The 16542-nt window shown below is 41.3% G+C and overlaps 1 protein-coding gene across 1 annotated transcript in view; it reads right to left on the bottom strand.

The window, feature by feature from the left end:
• The window catches only part of stard13b (StAR-related lipid transfer (START) domain containing 13b), a 94501-nt gene extending 84106 nt beyond the window's left edge, over positions 1-10395 (bottom strand). Inside the window, exons 1-3 of the mRNA XM_053687143.1 lie at positions 9313-10395; positions 2492-2662; positions 172-318 (exon numbers count right to left, since the gene is read on the bottom strand). Coding sequence (XP_053543118.1) covers positions 172-318; positions 2492-2662; positions 9313-10266 — 1272 coding nt within the window. The 5' untranslated portion in view covers positions 10267-10395. The remainder of the gene's footprint in view (positions 1-171; positions 319-2491; positions 2663-9312) is intronic.
• Positions 10396-16542: the final 6147 nt, after the last annotated feature.

Here is a 16542-nt window from a genome sequence, read left to right as displayed (position 1 = left end):
AATATTTCCGAGCTTTAATTCACCACATGATGATACTTTAATGCCTCGACACCATGTGATTTCCTGATATTATTATTTTATCAGACAGGACCAGGACATTGCTCCGACTACGCACTGTTACGAAGGTCACATAGAGAGGAAAATCTTAATAACGTGAGATCATCGGCTTACCTCTGTCTTTCTGGGACGTGCCCTGGTCACAGAGGAAGAGTTAGGTAAGACGATATCCTGGCCATGGCATTCCTTCCAGCTTGGTCCTCTTGCGATCCTGTTATTGTTCAGGGTTTGGTTTCCCTCTGTTCCCCACGCTGTTGTGCTCTGTAATGACAGCAGAACCACAGTCACCACATACAGAGACGGTTTGGACAGGATGGACTCTGGAGAGGGCTCGGAATGGGAAAGAGGAAATCAGAACAGAGGTCAGTGACGAGGGAAAGAATCCAAACCAGAGCCAGAGCCAAAGACGTTGAGGATTCGATTGAGAGGAAAAAAAACAAAAAACAGATAATAGATTAAAAAAAAAAAAAAAGTTGGTGAATATGACCTTTCTAAGAATAGACCTAAGATTGCTGGGAACTAGTAATGCCAGTCAGAGTGGCTCTGAGACATGTATCGCTCAAAGCATCTCAAGTGGACAGAATGACACAAACACACCAACAGAGCTCTGGTTGAAGAACAGCCGCTTTGTCGGACACTCATGAGGAACCAAAAGCCACTTTTGTTTCCTTCTGTAGTCTGGTTTATGGGCTGGACGTGTCACAAGCTCCAATGTGGGTTTTTTTAGAAGTAGATTTGAAAGTTCCCAGTGGTGAAGCTCGACAACACAATGGACCTCTGTCTCAGTCCCTGCGGCCCTGTGCAATCTTTACCAGACTGTAGTATGTCATCTGAGGGCATTGCAAAAAAAAAAAAAAACGGACACCATGTCTACATGCAATGGCGCAACTGAGGAATGCGACACACTTTGATATCAAAAGTCACATCCCTTCCAGACACAGTCTCATGGGGTGAATATCAATAACACTTCTCGGCATCTGAAATATTTCCATGGGCTGATACTGAAAACGAAAGTGTATGAAATGTCTGTCGGTATCTGTGCTGTTGAATTATATGCACAGCTTTTATGAGGCCACCTGTTTGAGCAAAGGCTGCGTAATGCACCTCGATCTCTGCTTCATACCACTCCAGTAATCGATTCGAGTTCAAGCAAGCGTGACCTGTGACCCGAAACTGGCTTTGTGAGCGACGTTTGGCGAGAACACTGACGATCTCGAGCGCTGCATCGATCCTCCACAGCGGTTCTTTCACGGGACGGCGTTCGCATACTGTCGTTTTACAGCTGACGGAGGATTTAATAACGGCGACGTGGCGTTGATTTCACTGCGCTTTTGAGACAATGATGGATCCACACGTTTATATGTCAAGTCACAGAAATTCTCTCAAAGCAAATATGGATCGATTAGAACTGAAACACACACTGAAGCAATGACTCGATCGATAGAGTATCCTTATAACCAGAACACAGGGACTGACGGTATCGATTATAGAGTACAATTTGAGAGAAAAATGGAAAAGGAAATGGATTCTGTACACACACTGGTGTATTTTGCTTCACTGGAGCAGCTCTTGATTTGGAAAAAAAAAAAAAAAAAAAAAAAGAACATATGAAACTTGCTTAGAGACATTTCATTCCGGACTTCCCCATCTGTCCACTAATATGATTTAAAAATGTGATTTGCACTGCAATTTATGCTTCAAAATAGTCATACTGAGGACCAGGAGTCGCTGCGATTCTGCAGAATTCTGGCTTGAAGTATCACACAGTATGTTGTAAAGATCCCAAATTGAATCCATTCACTCACTCATATTCATTGTTGTATATTAGAATTTATTTTAATGGTAAATGGCACACTTATATAGCGCTTTTATCCAAAGCGCTTTACAGTGTGTCTCATTCACACACACACTCACACACCAATGGTAGCAGAGCTGCCATGCAAGGCGCTAACTTGCCATCGGGAGCAACTTGGGGTTCAGTGTCTCGCCCAAGGACACTTCGGTATGTGGAGTCACGTGGGCTGGGAATCGAACCCCCGACCCTACGACTAGTGGACGACCCGCTCTACCACCTGATCCACAACCTTCTTACCATGTTTATCTTGTGTAGCATTCCCCCAAGGTTTTCTCTTCTCTTTTACTCTTGGAAAGAAATCTCTTTCCAGGAATTAGTGTTCATTGTTTTGGTAATGGTTTGATGATGCTTATAATGGTTTTGTGTCAAAAACTGGGCATCACGAGAGGCATAGCTGAGTTTTTGAAGGTGTGTATGTTGGCTGTTCTCCTCCGCGAGAAAGGGAGAGCTAGGTTTTTCCCAGAAACCCCTTGACACGAATACATTTCCGTGAATCTTTCCAAAACAATATAAATCTCTGCGCAGTGGTCTTATATGAAAACAAAAAAAAAAGTGAAAGAGAGTTTAACGGTTGCAAACCTGGTGGAAAGCTTTAGCATTGATTGGCTGCCTCCTTGTAGTGCAGGGTGTGTCCGAGGGGGAGGAGCCAGTGCTCAGGGCTTCCTCAATGTCCAGATTGAGCTGGTCCAGTCTCTTCATGAGTTGGTTCATGGATTCGGACCAGGGAGACAGCAGGACGAGCGGAGACTCCTGAAGGCAGAAGGAAGTATGAATACATCAGGAATACTTTTACTGCCTAATCCTAATCCTTACGATGGAAAACCACATTAAAAGAGTGTCCTTTTATTGCTTGGGGTGTTCAAGGGAGTCTTTCAGCTTTCCTTTTATTCCCTTGCCAAGAACAAAGTTTTGAATCTTAGATTAGCCGTGTAGATGTATAAGGTAACACTGTAGAGAAATGTGATCAAACCAAAACAAACAGCGAGTTGCTGACTGCCATGTGGCCCACGTATAGCCTGTTGGCATTCCTCCCTTGACTGCTTTCACTACTCTCTAGACACCCGCAGACAAGGGTATAAATAGACTACCCCCATCGAGCATAGAGACATCGCTTGTGTTTGGGGAGTCCGTGGCTATAAATTAGAGACAGCTACTTCAGTCACCAAGTGATAAATCAACATGGCTGACCCCTTCTCTTTTAAAGCAAGGAGGAAAGAAGATGAAATATCTCACTATAAGGAAGATCGCACAATAGTCTAGTTTCAAGGACATGCTACAAGTAGGGATGTTTGAGCATTTCCTGGAATTTGTTTGGGGGTGGGGGGGTGAGCATGCTCGTGTGAGCCCTGGGGCAAAGCGCTCTCCGCCCGTCAATGCTTGCTCTCATCTATACACAATCATGCTTTTGATGGGTGTCATGCCAAAGTGGAATGCATTTGTCAGAGGCAGCTGAGCTACAAGGCTTGGTCAAGATCCTGAGACTACAAGTCCTGTAAATTCCCATGGAATGTGGCAATGTTAAGAGGCATAACCAATTAGGCCCCAAACACAGGGCTTCCCTTTGAGTGGACATGCGGGAGAGGGGGGTGACAGTTAAACACTCACCTACTTTGACTCGTTTTGATCTTGTGGCGACTCTAATTGTACATAAAATGCCATAAAAGGTTGCAAAAATCTCACGTGGACGCTTAATGGAAATCTAATTTCACTTCAACGAGAGAAAACATCTCGGTTACAGGCTCTCTGGGATTCATTCGACGCTGGTGCATGTTTTCGGCAGTATCGGCGACTCTTAATAACGAATGGAAGACAGGAGCCATGCTTGTTGTGTGGCCATGAGAACCTGATCTGGCAATCTGAACAGGGAGCAGGCTCTCTTCAAGGGTCAGATGCCTGACCTTCAGCAGGCGAAAGTAGCTTGCTCAAGCTAAAACTAGCAGGAATGACCAAAATCTGGCGAAGGCCCAGACTGATCTTTGAGAAACAGGGTGGTCTGGGGTCAAAGCTGGTGAGGGTGAGTTCGAGTTGACCTCTGTCAAGAAGTTAGCGTCACTCTGTCTTAGTTCTATGAGACTAACCAACAAGCCCTTGACTTAGACAACAGAACAGACGTGTTTATAGTGGCTTGGGGCACCTGGTTAATCTTAGATGGACGTTTGATGGAATCGTAATTAATGTCTTTTTTTTTTTTTAAGAATGAAGGAGTGTTGTTTGCTGTTTTCTAGCAATAAATACAATTCACACCAAATCACATGACTCAAGTTGTACGAAGCATACAATGGTTAAGATCATGCTTAGGGATTGGGTTCATGTTTGAACCATTTCTTGACTTAGCTGGTATAAAATTGACCAAATCTCGACCGCATCATGCTCTTGCTCTTATGAATTCTACCAAATCAGTTTTATAAAAAAAAGCAATAAGCCACACGAGGCCTTGAATTGCGGTGATCTTATCCCAGGTAAAGGTGTTATAGGGACGACATGAAGCAAAGAAGGACGTCAACAAAAGGAATACGATCAAATACGGTCTTTAATAAGTCGTTTAATTTGTTGTAATAATAATATTCGCAATAAACGATTCTTCAGTTACGCAATGAAGTCTGTTAACATTAAGCTTTGGTGTGAAGAAACATCGACAAAGATTTTACGGTATTCCATGGGCAGTGTAACAGTTTTATTGTTTTAAAACAATACAAGCGCATTAATACAGAATTCGCTCATTGCGGTGCGGTCACAGTCGAAGATTTTGGACGGAACAGTTTCGACCGATCGGCCAATCAGATTTCTCTACAAACAAAACAAAAACCACCGATTTTATAAATCATATGAAACGTGTAACCTGGGTGGTTCTAATACAAAGCAATCAATAAGCACACTGTCAAGCTTTTCCACAAACTGAAGGCAAATAGAGAAACAGTACAAAAGCCACACAAAGCGTTTCTCGGAATCTGTCCGTTTCTTGTACGGAATGACCGGAATTTTAGCATTGCTTCATCCTCGGAGTTGAGACAGTAGCCTCGATTCATTTCAACCCCCTATTCAGGCTTGTCGATCGTGAAACACACACTCGCCATGGCAACAGGGTTGGCATGAGTCAACCCTCCAGATCAAGTCATCATTGTTATCTTCAGAAGAGGACAGAATGAGTGAGGGCCATAACTGTATCACTGCAAATTAGCCACATTGGAAACCGCACTGCTGGCGCTTTGACATGTAAATGAGGAGTTAAGTGGCCGGTTGTGGCAATGGTCTGGGCTGCCAGCCATGGCCATACCACCCACTGAGAGTGTCAGGACGCTGTGTAGAGGTAGGAAGATGCACCAAAAAGAGGCCACCAGCCATTACGTGCTTGTTTAAATGCATCAGATCTGGGTCATGGAAGATTTGAAGGAGATGAAGTCATTCAGGATGCTTCGCAAAAAGAGCGCCATCCGGGTCAGGCATTTTAATTCTACTCGATTAGAAACATCAAGGGTGAAAATGGGTCTTTATGTTATTATCAGCTGATTTGATATAGACATCCTTATGTCTCAAAGGATATTGTTTTCAATTCCTACTGTTTGGGAATGGCACCCTCAGATGGTGACCACACAGAACTACACGGTGAAACCTTTTAACCCTGACTTCTGTGAAACCCCGATTTCTCCAAATTTCATACGTAACTTAATACCAACACCAACAATAGTACTATTGAGAAACCCAGCATCAGTCAGTCAGACTGATCTTACACAACATATCCTTTACATTCAAGCTCCTTTCTAACAAAGAGTCAGTACTCAGTGATTCGCACTGGAATGTCTGGAGTAGGTGCAAACAAGGCAAGGTCAACGTGTCTGTGGAAGGTATGCCATTCTTTCACACATTTTTAAAACAGGTATGAGCAAAGAAAGAGCAGCAGGAGAGAGTACAGCATGTGCGGAAGAAAGCAGGACTGGGAGTCGAACAGAAAAAAAAAAAAGATTCGAAAAACACCCAGATGAATAGCGTCTATAATATATATATATATTATTTTTCCAGTGTTCGCACTGCATTGTGTACTGTGGGTGAAATAAGAGTTTGGACAAATTTTCCACTTTGTACTTGCTTTAAGACTAAAAAAAAAAAAAAAAAAATGGATCATTGTGAAGATGTTTTGAACCATCACAGCCATTCAGTGGAAAGAAGTGAAGCAGAAAATCGAAACTGATGGAGTTCTTTTCTAAAAAAAAATGATGGACTGATAGAACACCATGCAGGCAAATGTCAAATAATAACACGATCCAATAAGTTGCTTTGATTCCAGCCCTTATAGTGTCAAGAGCAAAAGTTCGTACACCCTCAGGCAAAATGATGACATTAAACATTAAAACGCAATTTATACCAACATGTCATTTCACAGATGCTCCTTTATTAATTTTAAAAAATTATTAAAAAATGGCCAAAGAGTATATTATAATATATCATACAGGATTTATACCACAGTGCCCCTGAATGCTCGATTTTGATTGGTCAGAAAGTTTGGATTCATTCATATTTAACTCAACTATGAACTCTGAGAAAATGTAAATTATATAACTGAACATAAAAATTAGACAATGTGCATCGGTTTCTTAGTTGATTTAGTACAGTATAATAATTCATAAATAGAGCTAAATTAGCGTGCTAGGATATCAACGCATCAGTATTTTATCCCTGGTAAAAGACATTTGAATTGACTTTAATTTTTTTTACATCCAGCACATCGATCACAGTTACAGCCTCGACATTCATCTGTGTTACTCATGAGCTCCATTTTAAACACAGACTCAAAGAGAATCACCGATGTCCTTATATAACCTGTGTCCATAAAGAAAATATGTGCTACTTGGAATCTGCTTGTCTGACCTCATTTCTGCTTTCTGGCTGGGGACCTTATCTGTATTTTGTTTTAAACAAGAGTCCTCCCTAAACCGTGCATACATGCCCCATTATTCATTAAAGCACTACAGTAAAAATGAGCAGAACAAGGTCACAGATTGCTAATCATCAGGTCAGGGAAAGGGTTTGGGAAAAAGACACAAATCTTCCCGGACCTGGTGCAGCTTAAGGGATTAAGTAGTGGAAGGCGTAGTTCACTGCTCAATACAGTCATCTGGTTTGACAGAAGGAGACGAAGGAGATGAGGGACACAGCTACTGAATTCCTTTACAACAGAGACCGAGGTTGTGTTTACATCATAGGTACTCTATCGAGATACTAATGTGTAGTTAAATAGCCTCCAGCAAAAAAGCTTACTAAATGATGGAATATAAATGCGTACCGGTCTGGTCTTGTTTTGGAGACTGTACACTGATATCTGATATGTCTCTATCGTTACAGTGTTAGAATTTGTCAGTTCTCCTGATTAGCCTGTGAGTAGGTGGGGATTTTGGCATCGCCGGTGTATATAATCAGGGTTGCCAACTCTCATGCAATTGGCGTGAGACACACACTTCACACGCCAAATGGAATATCAAGCCAAGGTAAAAATACAGCATATCAACAAATCTGCTCACATGATTTTGTTCCTGTCAGTATCGAGGGGTTTAATTAGACCGATGAAGCCCCGCAACTTCTTGATTGGACCAGTCGGAATTGGCTCGGTCCTGTAACCAACCACATTTTGACTGTCCATTTTAAATGCATATATCCTCTAAGTATGAATTTTGTCATCGTTTTGGAACGCACTGGCTTATAGATAACCTTAAGGCTAATATGTTCATACTAAAAGTCACAAAACTTCATGGGGATTTTCATGAAAAATAGTGACGGCACTGGAGAGCGAAGACACGGGCATGTGAAAGAAATAGAAACAGTCAAACAAAACAAAAAAAGTGATGTATGACGTTGCGCACATTTCCCCCCCTAAATCTCATTCCCACAGAGCAAAAAAAAAAAAAGGTCGCTTGATTCGGAAATCTCAAGCCAAAGTTGTCAACCCTGATATAATTATTATAAATAAGAAGCAAGCTTCAAAAATCACGTCGAGTGTAACTTGTCAGCAAGCTAGCTAGGCTGATGTAATCTAGCTAGTGCTCAATTTAAATAACAAAACATACAGAGAACACAGGTAATGGATAATGGATATTGCTAGCTGGCTCGTTCATAGTACAGACTCTTTGCTAACAATAATAAATCAGAAAGAAACTTCTACTTTTTAAAATGAGCTTGAGTTTAAACTAGTTAGCTAATTTTTTTTATTTATTTTTTTTTATTTTTAATTTTTTGCAAACAATAATGAACTTGAAGAGGAGAACTTAACATTAGGAAATTAATTGTGTAGAAAAAAAAACACGCTCCAGAAACATATCCGGTTCAATGTTCCAACTTAACACTGAACCGATGACAGCAAGACAGCTAGGCTAATTTTTGCTACTAAGCACACAAATTGGATGACAAAATAGACAGAGAACACATATAATGAATCATGGAAATATGCACACTAGTAGTAATTAAGTATGAGTTTTGTCCTCCAGACTGCCTTTTAAAGTTAAAGCTGGCTAGTTCACACCGCAGACTCTTTGCTAACAATAATAAACAGGGGAGGGTTTAAGAAGGACCCTTTGCCCTTTAAAAGGAGCTTGTGTTTAGCTAACTAGTGAATGCTAGCTCACACTGTATACACTGTGCTAACAATAACAAATTTACCATGTAGAAAAAAAAAAAACACTTCAGAACCATGAGTAATTTGCTAGGTTCACACTGAACAGGTGACAGCAAGCAAGCTAGCTAATTTTAGCTAGTAAGCACCCATATCAGATAACCATATATACACAGAACAGAAATAATGTACATAGAAATAGGGTTACACACCAGTAGTGCGTAAATCTGGGTTTTGTTTTCCAGACTGCATTTTAACTAACTTGCTAGCTTGGTCACCTTGCTAGTTCGTGCTACAGTCTCTTTGCTAACAACAATATACTTGTAGAAAGAACAATTTCTCTTTAGTTGTTAGTTAAATGGCAGTAAAATGACAATGAAAATGATTGAAAAAAAATCCATTAAAATCTAGCTAAAATACAAGTCGAGTATTAGTTTTGCATACTTTTTATTGTTGCATACTCTGTGCTAACTATAGAGATGAGGCATGTAAAGGCCTTAGAAGTCTTGTAGAGCATCCGACTGTACGTGGAACTGATATATATTTAAAAGAAAAATGCTAATCAGCATCCTGGGCCATGTAGTAAATAGTAATAATCCCATACATCAATGGTCACCAACCCTGTTCCTGGAGATCTACCTTCCTGAAGACTTTAGCTCCAACCATAATCCTGCCCACCTGAGCATCTAATCAAAACAGGTGTGTTAGATTTTGGTTGGAGATGAAACATGCAGGAAGGTAGATCTCCAGGAAGAGTGTTGGTGACCACTGCCATGCATGATAGATTAATCATTACATTTACCTCCCTGCTACTGTTCTCCTCTTCAGCCTCATAGCCGGTGGAGGTACCGAGCCTGACTTCGGAGTCCGGGTCTCCATTTCCATTATGTTGTTCTCCTCCTCCTCCAACAGTTCCTTTCCTACGTACAGTTCTCCTGTGTCTACAGCCAGGAAGGATCTCACTGATCTGAGTCATCTCTGTAAAGACATCATCGTCATCATCCTCCTCAGAGGAAGACTCACCACAATCAGAGCTCTCGTGAACCCCTTGGTTGAGGGCTGATGTACAGTCATAATCTGCAAAAGTGATAGAACTGGGCTTGTGTTTGATGATCCGAGGACGTTCAGCTCCTCCATTGGATGAGGAAGGAACAGGAAGGGGTTTGGCAGATGTGGTGGAGCTCTTGCGGTGAGGGCAGGGGGAATTGCGGTGTAACGTGGAGGATGTGACATCTTTGGATGGCGCTACTGTATCTACATCATGGCTGTTTACTATTTGAACATCTGATGCAAACGGGTTGTGGTCGTCCTCTGGTGATGGATATCTACACTGGTAGCATCCATTTAGATCCCGTTCAGATTTACTTTCCACTTTCCATCTTTCTTGGCTCTCAAATGCGTTCTCGATTACAGACTTTCCAGTTTCATAATCCCATGTTGGCTTGGGAAGATCTGGAGTAGATCCCATTTTCACAGTGTTATCTTGTGAAGCACAGACTTGTTCTGGTGGAAGAGAATAAATATTACTACTGTTTTGGTTTAATATGGAACGCCGTTTAATCTCTGCGGATTGGCAGAACCATTTCTTGCCACAGATCTCATTCGCCTGAGACACCGCATTAACATCAGTGTTCCTCAAGGGCTCATCCCCGTTCATGTCCATCTCAGCCTTCTGTACTGAAAAGGTCATTGTGGTGAGTGGCGTCTTTGATGAGTTTGGTTGTCCCTTCTGCTTGACCATGGACAGAGCCTCCATGACTCGTTCTATAGTCCAACACTACTAGTCGCAAGGTATATCCAGAAGAATCTTAGTCGGAAGCCAAGTCCTGGTGTGTTTAGCATGTTTAAACATCTGGATGTTGTCGGTCCTCAAAATGTGAAAATCTCAGTGGACGTTTGCCTGCAATAAACAAAAACCAAGACAAATCTGTATAAAAGAGACTATAAGAGAATATTCCTCTGTAACTTGTTTTAATGCATCTAGAGGTAAGGTACTTTACCAACAAAGTCTGTAGAGCAGCCGTGCACTTCACACACCAAATTCAGCGCATGAAGCCCTTGCTAATTGGTGTGCTAATTTTCACAGATGTCGCCCAAACATAAACCAAATATTTAAATATTAGGCCCATTAAATTCAAATATTTTTGTCTATTTATTGGAGCCATGGAGCTTTTTGTTACTGAAATGTCCGGTGATAAACACATTAGCTTCTCATTATTTACAGTCTTCCTTCTTTTTGGGTTATTGAGGTTTGGATTAAACCCATTTAATGAAAACATAAACAGACTGTACTAGCTCTGCTTCATGGACCCACTTTGAGAACCAATGCTTTAGAGGAACCCTAGGTCAGGTATCATTAAGGGTTTCGTTCATAAGGCTATAAGACACCCCTGTAAGCCTTTTATAACAACTGGCATAAAACTGCATAGGCATCTATGCTTATTCCAACACACGGCATCTGCTATAAACTATTCGTCTGACAATTTTAATGTACAGCTCACTTAACATCTGAATCGACTGAGCTTACTTGACATGATGTAGTGTTATGAGTCTACACGCCAACTGATTCATGATAACTGACTTTGCAGCTCAGTGTGATTCTGTTACATCAGAGGCACATCACGATGATAATCATACAACATTTTAAAGCCAAACTTGCTCAAACGTGTTACAGTATAATGGCATTGCTATGAATATTCATGAGCATTCATAAGCAGGAATTTGCAAATATAGAGCAGGTTTTCATGTTGATGTTACCACCAAGTGCTACATGACATTTTTACATCGCGTCACATTACCCTCACTGTGTCGCATCGCCACACCGTCAAACTATGTCGCGTCACCATCACGTGACTTAAGAGGTTCACTGAGCTACACACTCAGTTATCATGACGTTCTAATGTTAGTCAGCTTATAAACACAACCTTATGTCAACAAATTCCTGTCACTTGGCTCAGGTGTTATGCCAACCTGACAAAAAGCGAACACTTGTTGGAATAAGACGTTAATAAATGTTTATGTAGTAACATAAACGTTAATAACATGTTATAATGCATCCATGGTGAATTCTTAATGTAACGTATGATACATGGCGTTTGGAACACTATGACGAATGTCAAACAAACTCAATCTCACTTTTCGTAGAGGATTATGGCTCACAAATACAGCTTTTAAGGTATTATAATAAGGTTATGATATTATATAGCTGACAGTTGAAATGAAATGTTAAAAATACTTAATAATAAAATCACGGCAGGTCTCAGGGGGTTTATAACGTAATGCACTACGCAGTCTGAGGTTGTTTGTTATTGGCTGATATGATCTCTTTCTGTTAACAGCTTATAATGCATTATTAGCATTGCTATCACGTTTAATGCATTTTCTTAAGCAATTATAACAACGTGTAAAATGGCTTATAAATACATCATGACATGTTATGAATATACTGTATGTATTCACAGTTTATTATACATATGATGTTCTAATTTTTTTTTTCCTCAAGCCTATGATAATGTGCTTTGCTATTCCTGTTTTTTTTCCTGGGTTTATTTGTTGTTGTTGTTGTTGTTGTTGTTGTTGTTGTTGTTGTTGTTGTATCATCACCTTTTTTTCCTCACAAGCCAGTGATATGCTTGATTCAGGGCACTGATAACAAAATACATTTGACATGGATTGTTAGAATTTGCAGAAAATGTGAAGCGTGGAGGAATGTAGCACCACTACTGCTATGAATAAATAGTGCTTGGAAAATTTCAAATAATGGGAATTTTTCTTTTGAGAAATGAAAGGGATAAAAAGGTGTACTGGTTAAGGTGTGTGCATTGCAGACCTGATATGCTATCATATCATAGCAGTGGTGGCTTAGCAGTTAAGGCTCTGGGTTAGTGATCAGAAGGTCGGGGGTTCAAGCTCCAGCACTGCCAAGCTAACACTATTGGGCCCTTGAGCAAGGCCCTTAACCCTCTCTGCTCCAGGGGGCGCTGTATCATAGCTGACCCTGTGCTCTGACCCCAACTTCCTAACATGCTGGGGTATGCGAAGAAAAGAATTTCACTGTGCTCTAATGTATATGTGACCCATAAAGACTCATTATCTTATCTCATATGGCCTATTTTATAGAAAGGGTAAGGGCTCGTAAATAAACATATTTTCTATTTCCCAAACCAGACGTTAATCATCTCGGATCACCTTTTCCATCACGAGTCAGTGATATAATAAATAATGCTTGGAATATTTCAAATAATGTCCACAAAAATAAATAAATAAATAAGTAAATAAATAAAACAACTATTTTGTCATATTAAAAGAAGGGAAAATGTACAAAACTGGTATTCAAAGCTTAATGAAACAGTCGAATCATTACAAATACAGAGAATGAGTCATACAGCTAAATATGAGCTGAAGTAAAAGTGAAAATAAAGTAGGTCTCCCCCCCCCCCCCCCCCCTCCACCACAAGATCTGAAAAAGTTCTTGGGTGATTGTGATTATGGCCATGAGCGAGAAATCTACAGAGGGGGAAGAGAAAGAAAATCTCTGAGGCTGAACATCTGTCTGCAACTGAGGTGTTCAAGTCTGGATCTGTTTCAGGCACGATGGCAGTGACATCAGCGGCGTGAGGAATCCAGCGTCTCTTCCCCCACTGGCTGATTTACAATGCACCAGTCCATTCATCAGAGCAGCTAAAGGGCACCGGCCAAGCTGTGGTTAGCAGGCTGACTAACCCCCTCATTACAGCTTTACCTCCAACAAAACACATACATTCAGCCACGGGAGAAGCGACACTCGTAGGAAATAAAGGAGCATTCCTTTCTGACACCTAAAGTGCGTCATGTGTGCAGCTAAGGAACATTGGGGGTGTCAAACACGAGGATGCTTTTCCTCAAGGGGATGACAGGATAAGCCACAACTATATAATAATTGCTTGTTGACGCCTTGGGCTGAAGGAGAACCGACTTGTTTGTCGTACACCTCCGTACAAAGTACATGGTAAGCAGTCATTATTGTCTCCATAATGACCATTTGTAATAAAAGGTCTACAAGTAAGTGTGTGAAGAGTTTAATCCACAGGACAGCAAAATATAAGCAGTTATACTACCGCGCTCTGGAATGCTGGATTCTGATTGGTTCAGAAAGTTTTGACTTACGTCCTATAACATCAGCGTCGACGATCGTGCCGTCTGTAATTCAAATCACAGGTCTACGTCAACGCGCTCGTCCGTGTTACGTTTTGTTATTTAACAAAAGCAAGACACAATCATCACTGACATGGTGACTTTTTCAGTGCAGAGATGTTTATCGAACATTTATGGAAGGAGTCTCCAGGACTCGGTAACATGACAAGCTGGGGCTTTTTATTTTTCTTCTTCTTCTTCTTACTAACGAAAAAAAAGAGAGAGAGAGAGAGAGAAAGAGTTTGCTATAACATAAGTGATAACAGGAACTTGTGGGTGATCCGCTACATTAAATGTAACTACAAATGGGTCAAGAGTATGACGTGTCGTTCATGAATAAATCTAATCTTGTCATTAATGTTGCCGAGTTGCTGTGGTATAAGAGGAATAAAACACTTTGAATGTTCTGTTATTGGAAAAGAATCAAATTTGATGATAACAACTTCATTGTTGATTATTTTCCACTAACAATATATATATATATATAAAACGTGGTAACTAGGAGGAAAAATCAGAGCAAGACCTGGAGAGATGTCTCATGAGAAATGAGTACAAATCTGAACGAAGAAGGACGATACAGCTGGATTTTATTGTGTGGTTTTTTTTCCCCCATACGAAGGCTCCACCAGCCCTAAACCTAACTGTAACCGTTATCAATCGCCACGTGAATCGTCACACGTTTGCAAACGTACGCCCGTCCTGACAGAAACTGCGAGTATCATTCAAAGGCGACCGCGTAAACGAGTCCTTGATGGACATTCTGGAGCATTTTGAATCCTAAAGAGCGTTCCGCACTCATAAAAAGCACAGTGGTCAGTCTCAAAAAAAAAAGTCATGGCGTCTCGATTTGTCTGCGTCATTTCAGTAGTCGGGACGTCCCTGGCGTAGATAGACGGTGTGAACATCTCCGTACATTTCCTCCAGCTCTCGTCTCCCTTCGTGTATTTTTGTCTACCTCTGATATAGCAAATGTGACAGAGCGACAGCCGGTCAGTCCTTATCAAGCATGTACACATGTACAAAATACACACACACGTGTAAAAACACACATACGCTTCAATGGAACTGAGAGGATAACGCACCTCAGGGCTTTAACCTTCAGAAGCTGATAAGCGAGCAAGGCTAGAAGCAAGGTCACACACTCACACCCCTGAACTGTCCCTCCTGTGTGTGTGTGTGTGTGTGTGTGTGTGTGCAAACCCTCTTAGCTCCATTATTTCATTTAAACAGACGTAACCTCAACATTACGGTGTTTGTACAACAAACACGGCGACCATCGGGAAGACGTTCCTTTTCCTCTTCCATTGGAAACGTTGGTGTAAGAATGATTAGATCGACTGAGTTCACCTCATCCCCTACAGCCCCTCTTTCTAAATCTGTTGTGAAAGAGGGCCTCCTTATTCACGCCTACAGAAAAGGGGAAGGAAAGATCAGCCAAAACAGCCAAACGGAGGATGCCACCGCAGGAAGATCAACAGGAATCTCATTTCACACACGTTACCGCAGAGAAACTTTCAGTTCCTCGACCTCCCTCGGAAGATCTGAATACAGTGATTATACATATCGACTGTGCAACTCTCATTCCACCGAGATGATGCTGAATATCTCAGTCACCTGGTAGTGAGGATAGGTGTTCATAAATTATATGGAAAAAAAATAATCGAGCAAAACATATTGTGCTGTCGTAAAAAAAAAAAAATAAATAAAAAGCTTCTTTCTTTATTTAAATTGCACTTAATTAGGATCTATGCACTCTGCACTAAAAGGACTATGTGATTAGGATTATTTCCACACCTATAGTAAAATGCACTTTGATCTCTATAGCATACGTTTCAGCCTTTGTTTCCAATTAAACCTCATGATTTTAACACTTATTTTCAAGGTAAGTGCGAGGTGTTTTATTATTTCCTTGCATCATAGCACTGAGTTTTTTCCCCAACAGTAATATGGAAAGAAAGCTTCTCTGAGACAAACTTCTATCCATCAAAGTAAAAACTGTTGAAAAGACAAAAAAAAAAGGTGAAAAGAAGACGTTTGAGTCAGATCTCACCTTACCTTTAACCTGTTGAGTTTGTGTCTGATAGTCCAATGGCAGTCATGGGGAAGGAGGTGACCCATTCAGGTGAACACACACCGGTGTCTCTCCCTGCTTTCTGTGTGTGTGTGTGTGTGTGTGTGTGAGGACTGAAGGCAGCAAGCGAGAATGCTACCATCACAGATTCCAGAGAATCACCACAAGCAACGCAAGGCTTCAGCATGCACTGACTAAGTCAAGAAGAGGAGGAGTGCAAGAGGAGAGTGCCAGCCAAGGAGTGTGCAAATGTGTGTGTATGATGAGGAAGGGGAGGAGCTTGCATTCTGGAGAGAGAGAGAGAGAGAGAGTGAGCGAGAGCGAGAGATACTGTTGTGTAAACAAGCACTTCAGTGCGCGCAGTATATTTGGATGTAAATGCAGCACTGGAGTTAGGAGTGGGTGGGAACCGAGTGATATCCAGGACTCTGAGGATCTGATCTCCTGCCCAAATGCACCATGCGTTCTCACAAAGTCGTGCAAAATACTTCACTACCTGTATGCACAAATCCATCTACGTCATTTGTTTTGTCGCGATGATTTGCTGGGATTTTGTTTTGTCGTTCATTCATTTTCCGTTAGCGCTATATCGTGGTCAGGGTCCTGGAGGATCCACAGCCTATCCCAGGAACGTGAAGCAGGGAGACACACTGGATGGGATGCATTCCACCATGAACAAGTCGCCAACCTACAGTAAGTCTGACCATGTTTTTGGAGATGGGAGGGAACCGGAGAACCTGGAGGAAACCCATGCGAGAACATGTGAACCTCCACACAGCCTGTAACCTG

This window comes from Ictalurus punctatus, chromosome 17, assembly GCF_001660625.3.
Source record: "Ictalurus punctatus breed USDA103 chromosome 17, Coco_2.0, whole genome shotgun sequence".
Lineage (NCBI taxonomy): Eukaryota > Metazoa > Chordata > Actinopteri > Siluriformes > Ictaluridae > Ictalurus > Ictalurus punctatus.
The sequence above is the reverse complement of the archived record's forward strand: the minus strand, read 5'-3'. Positions and strand labels throughout refer to the sequence as shown.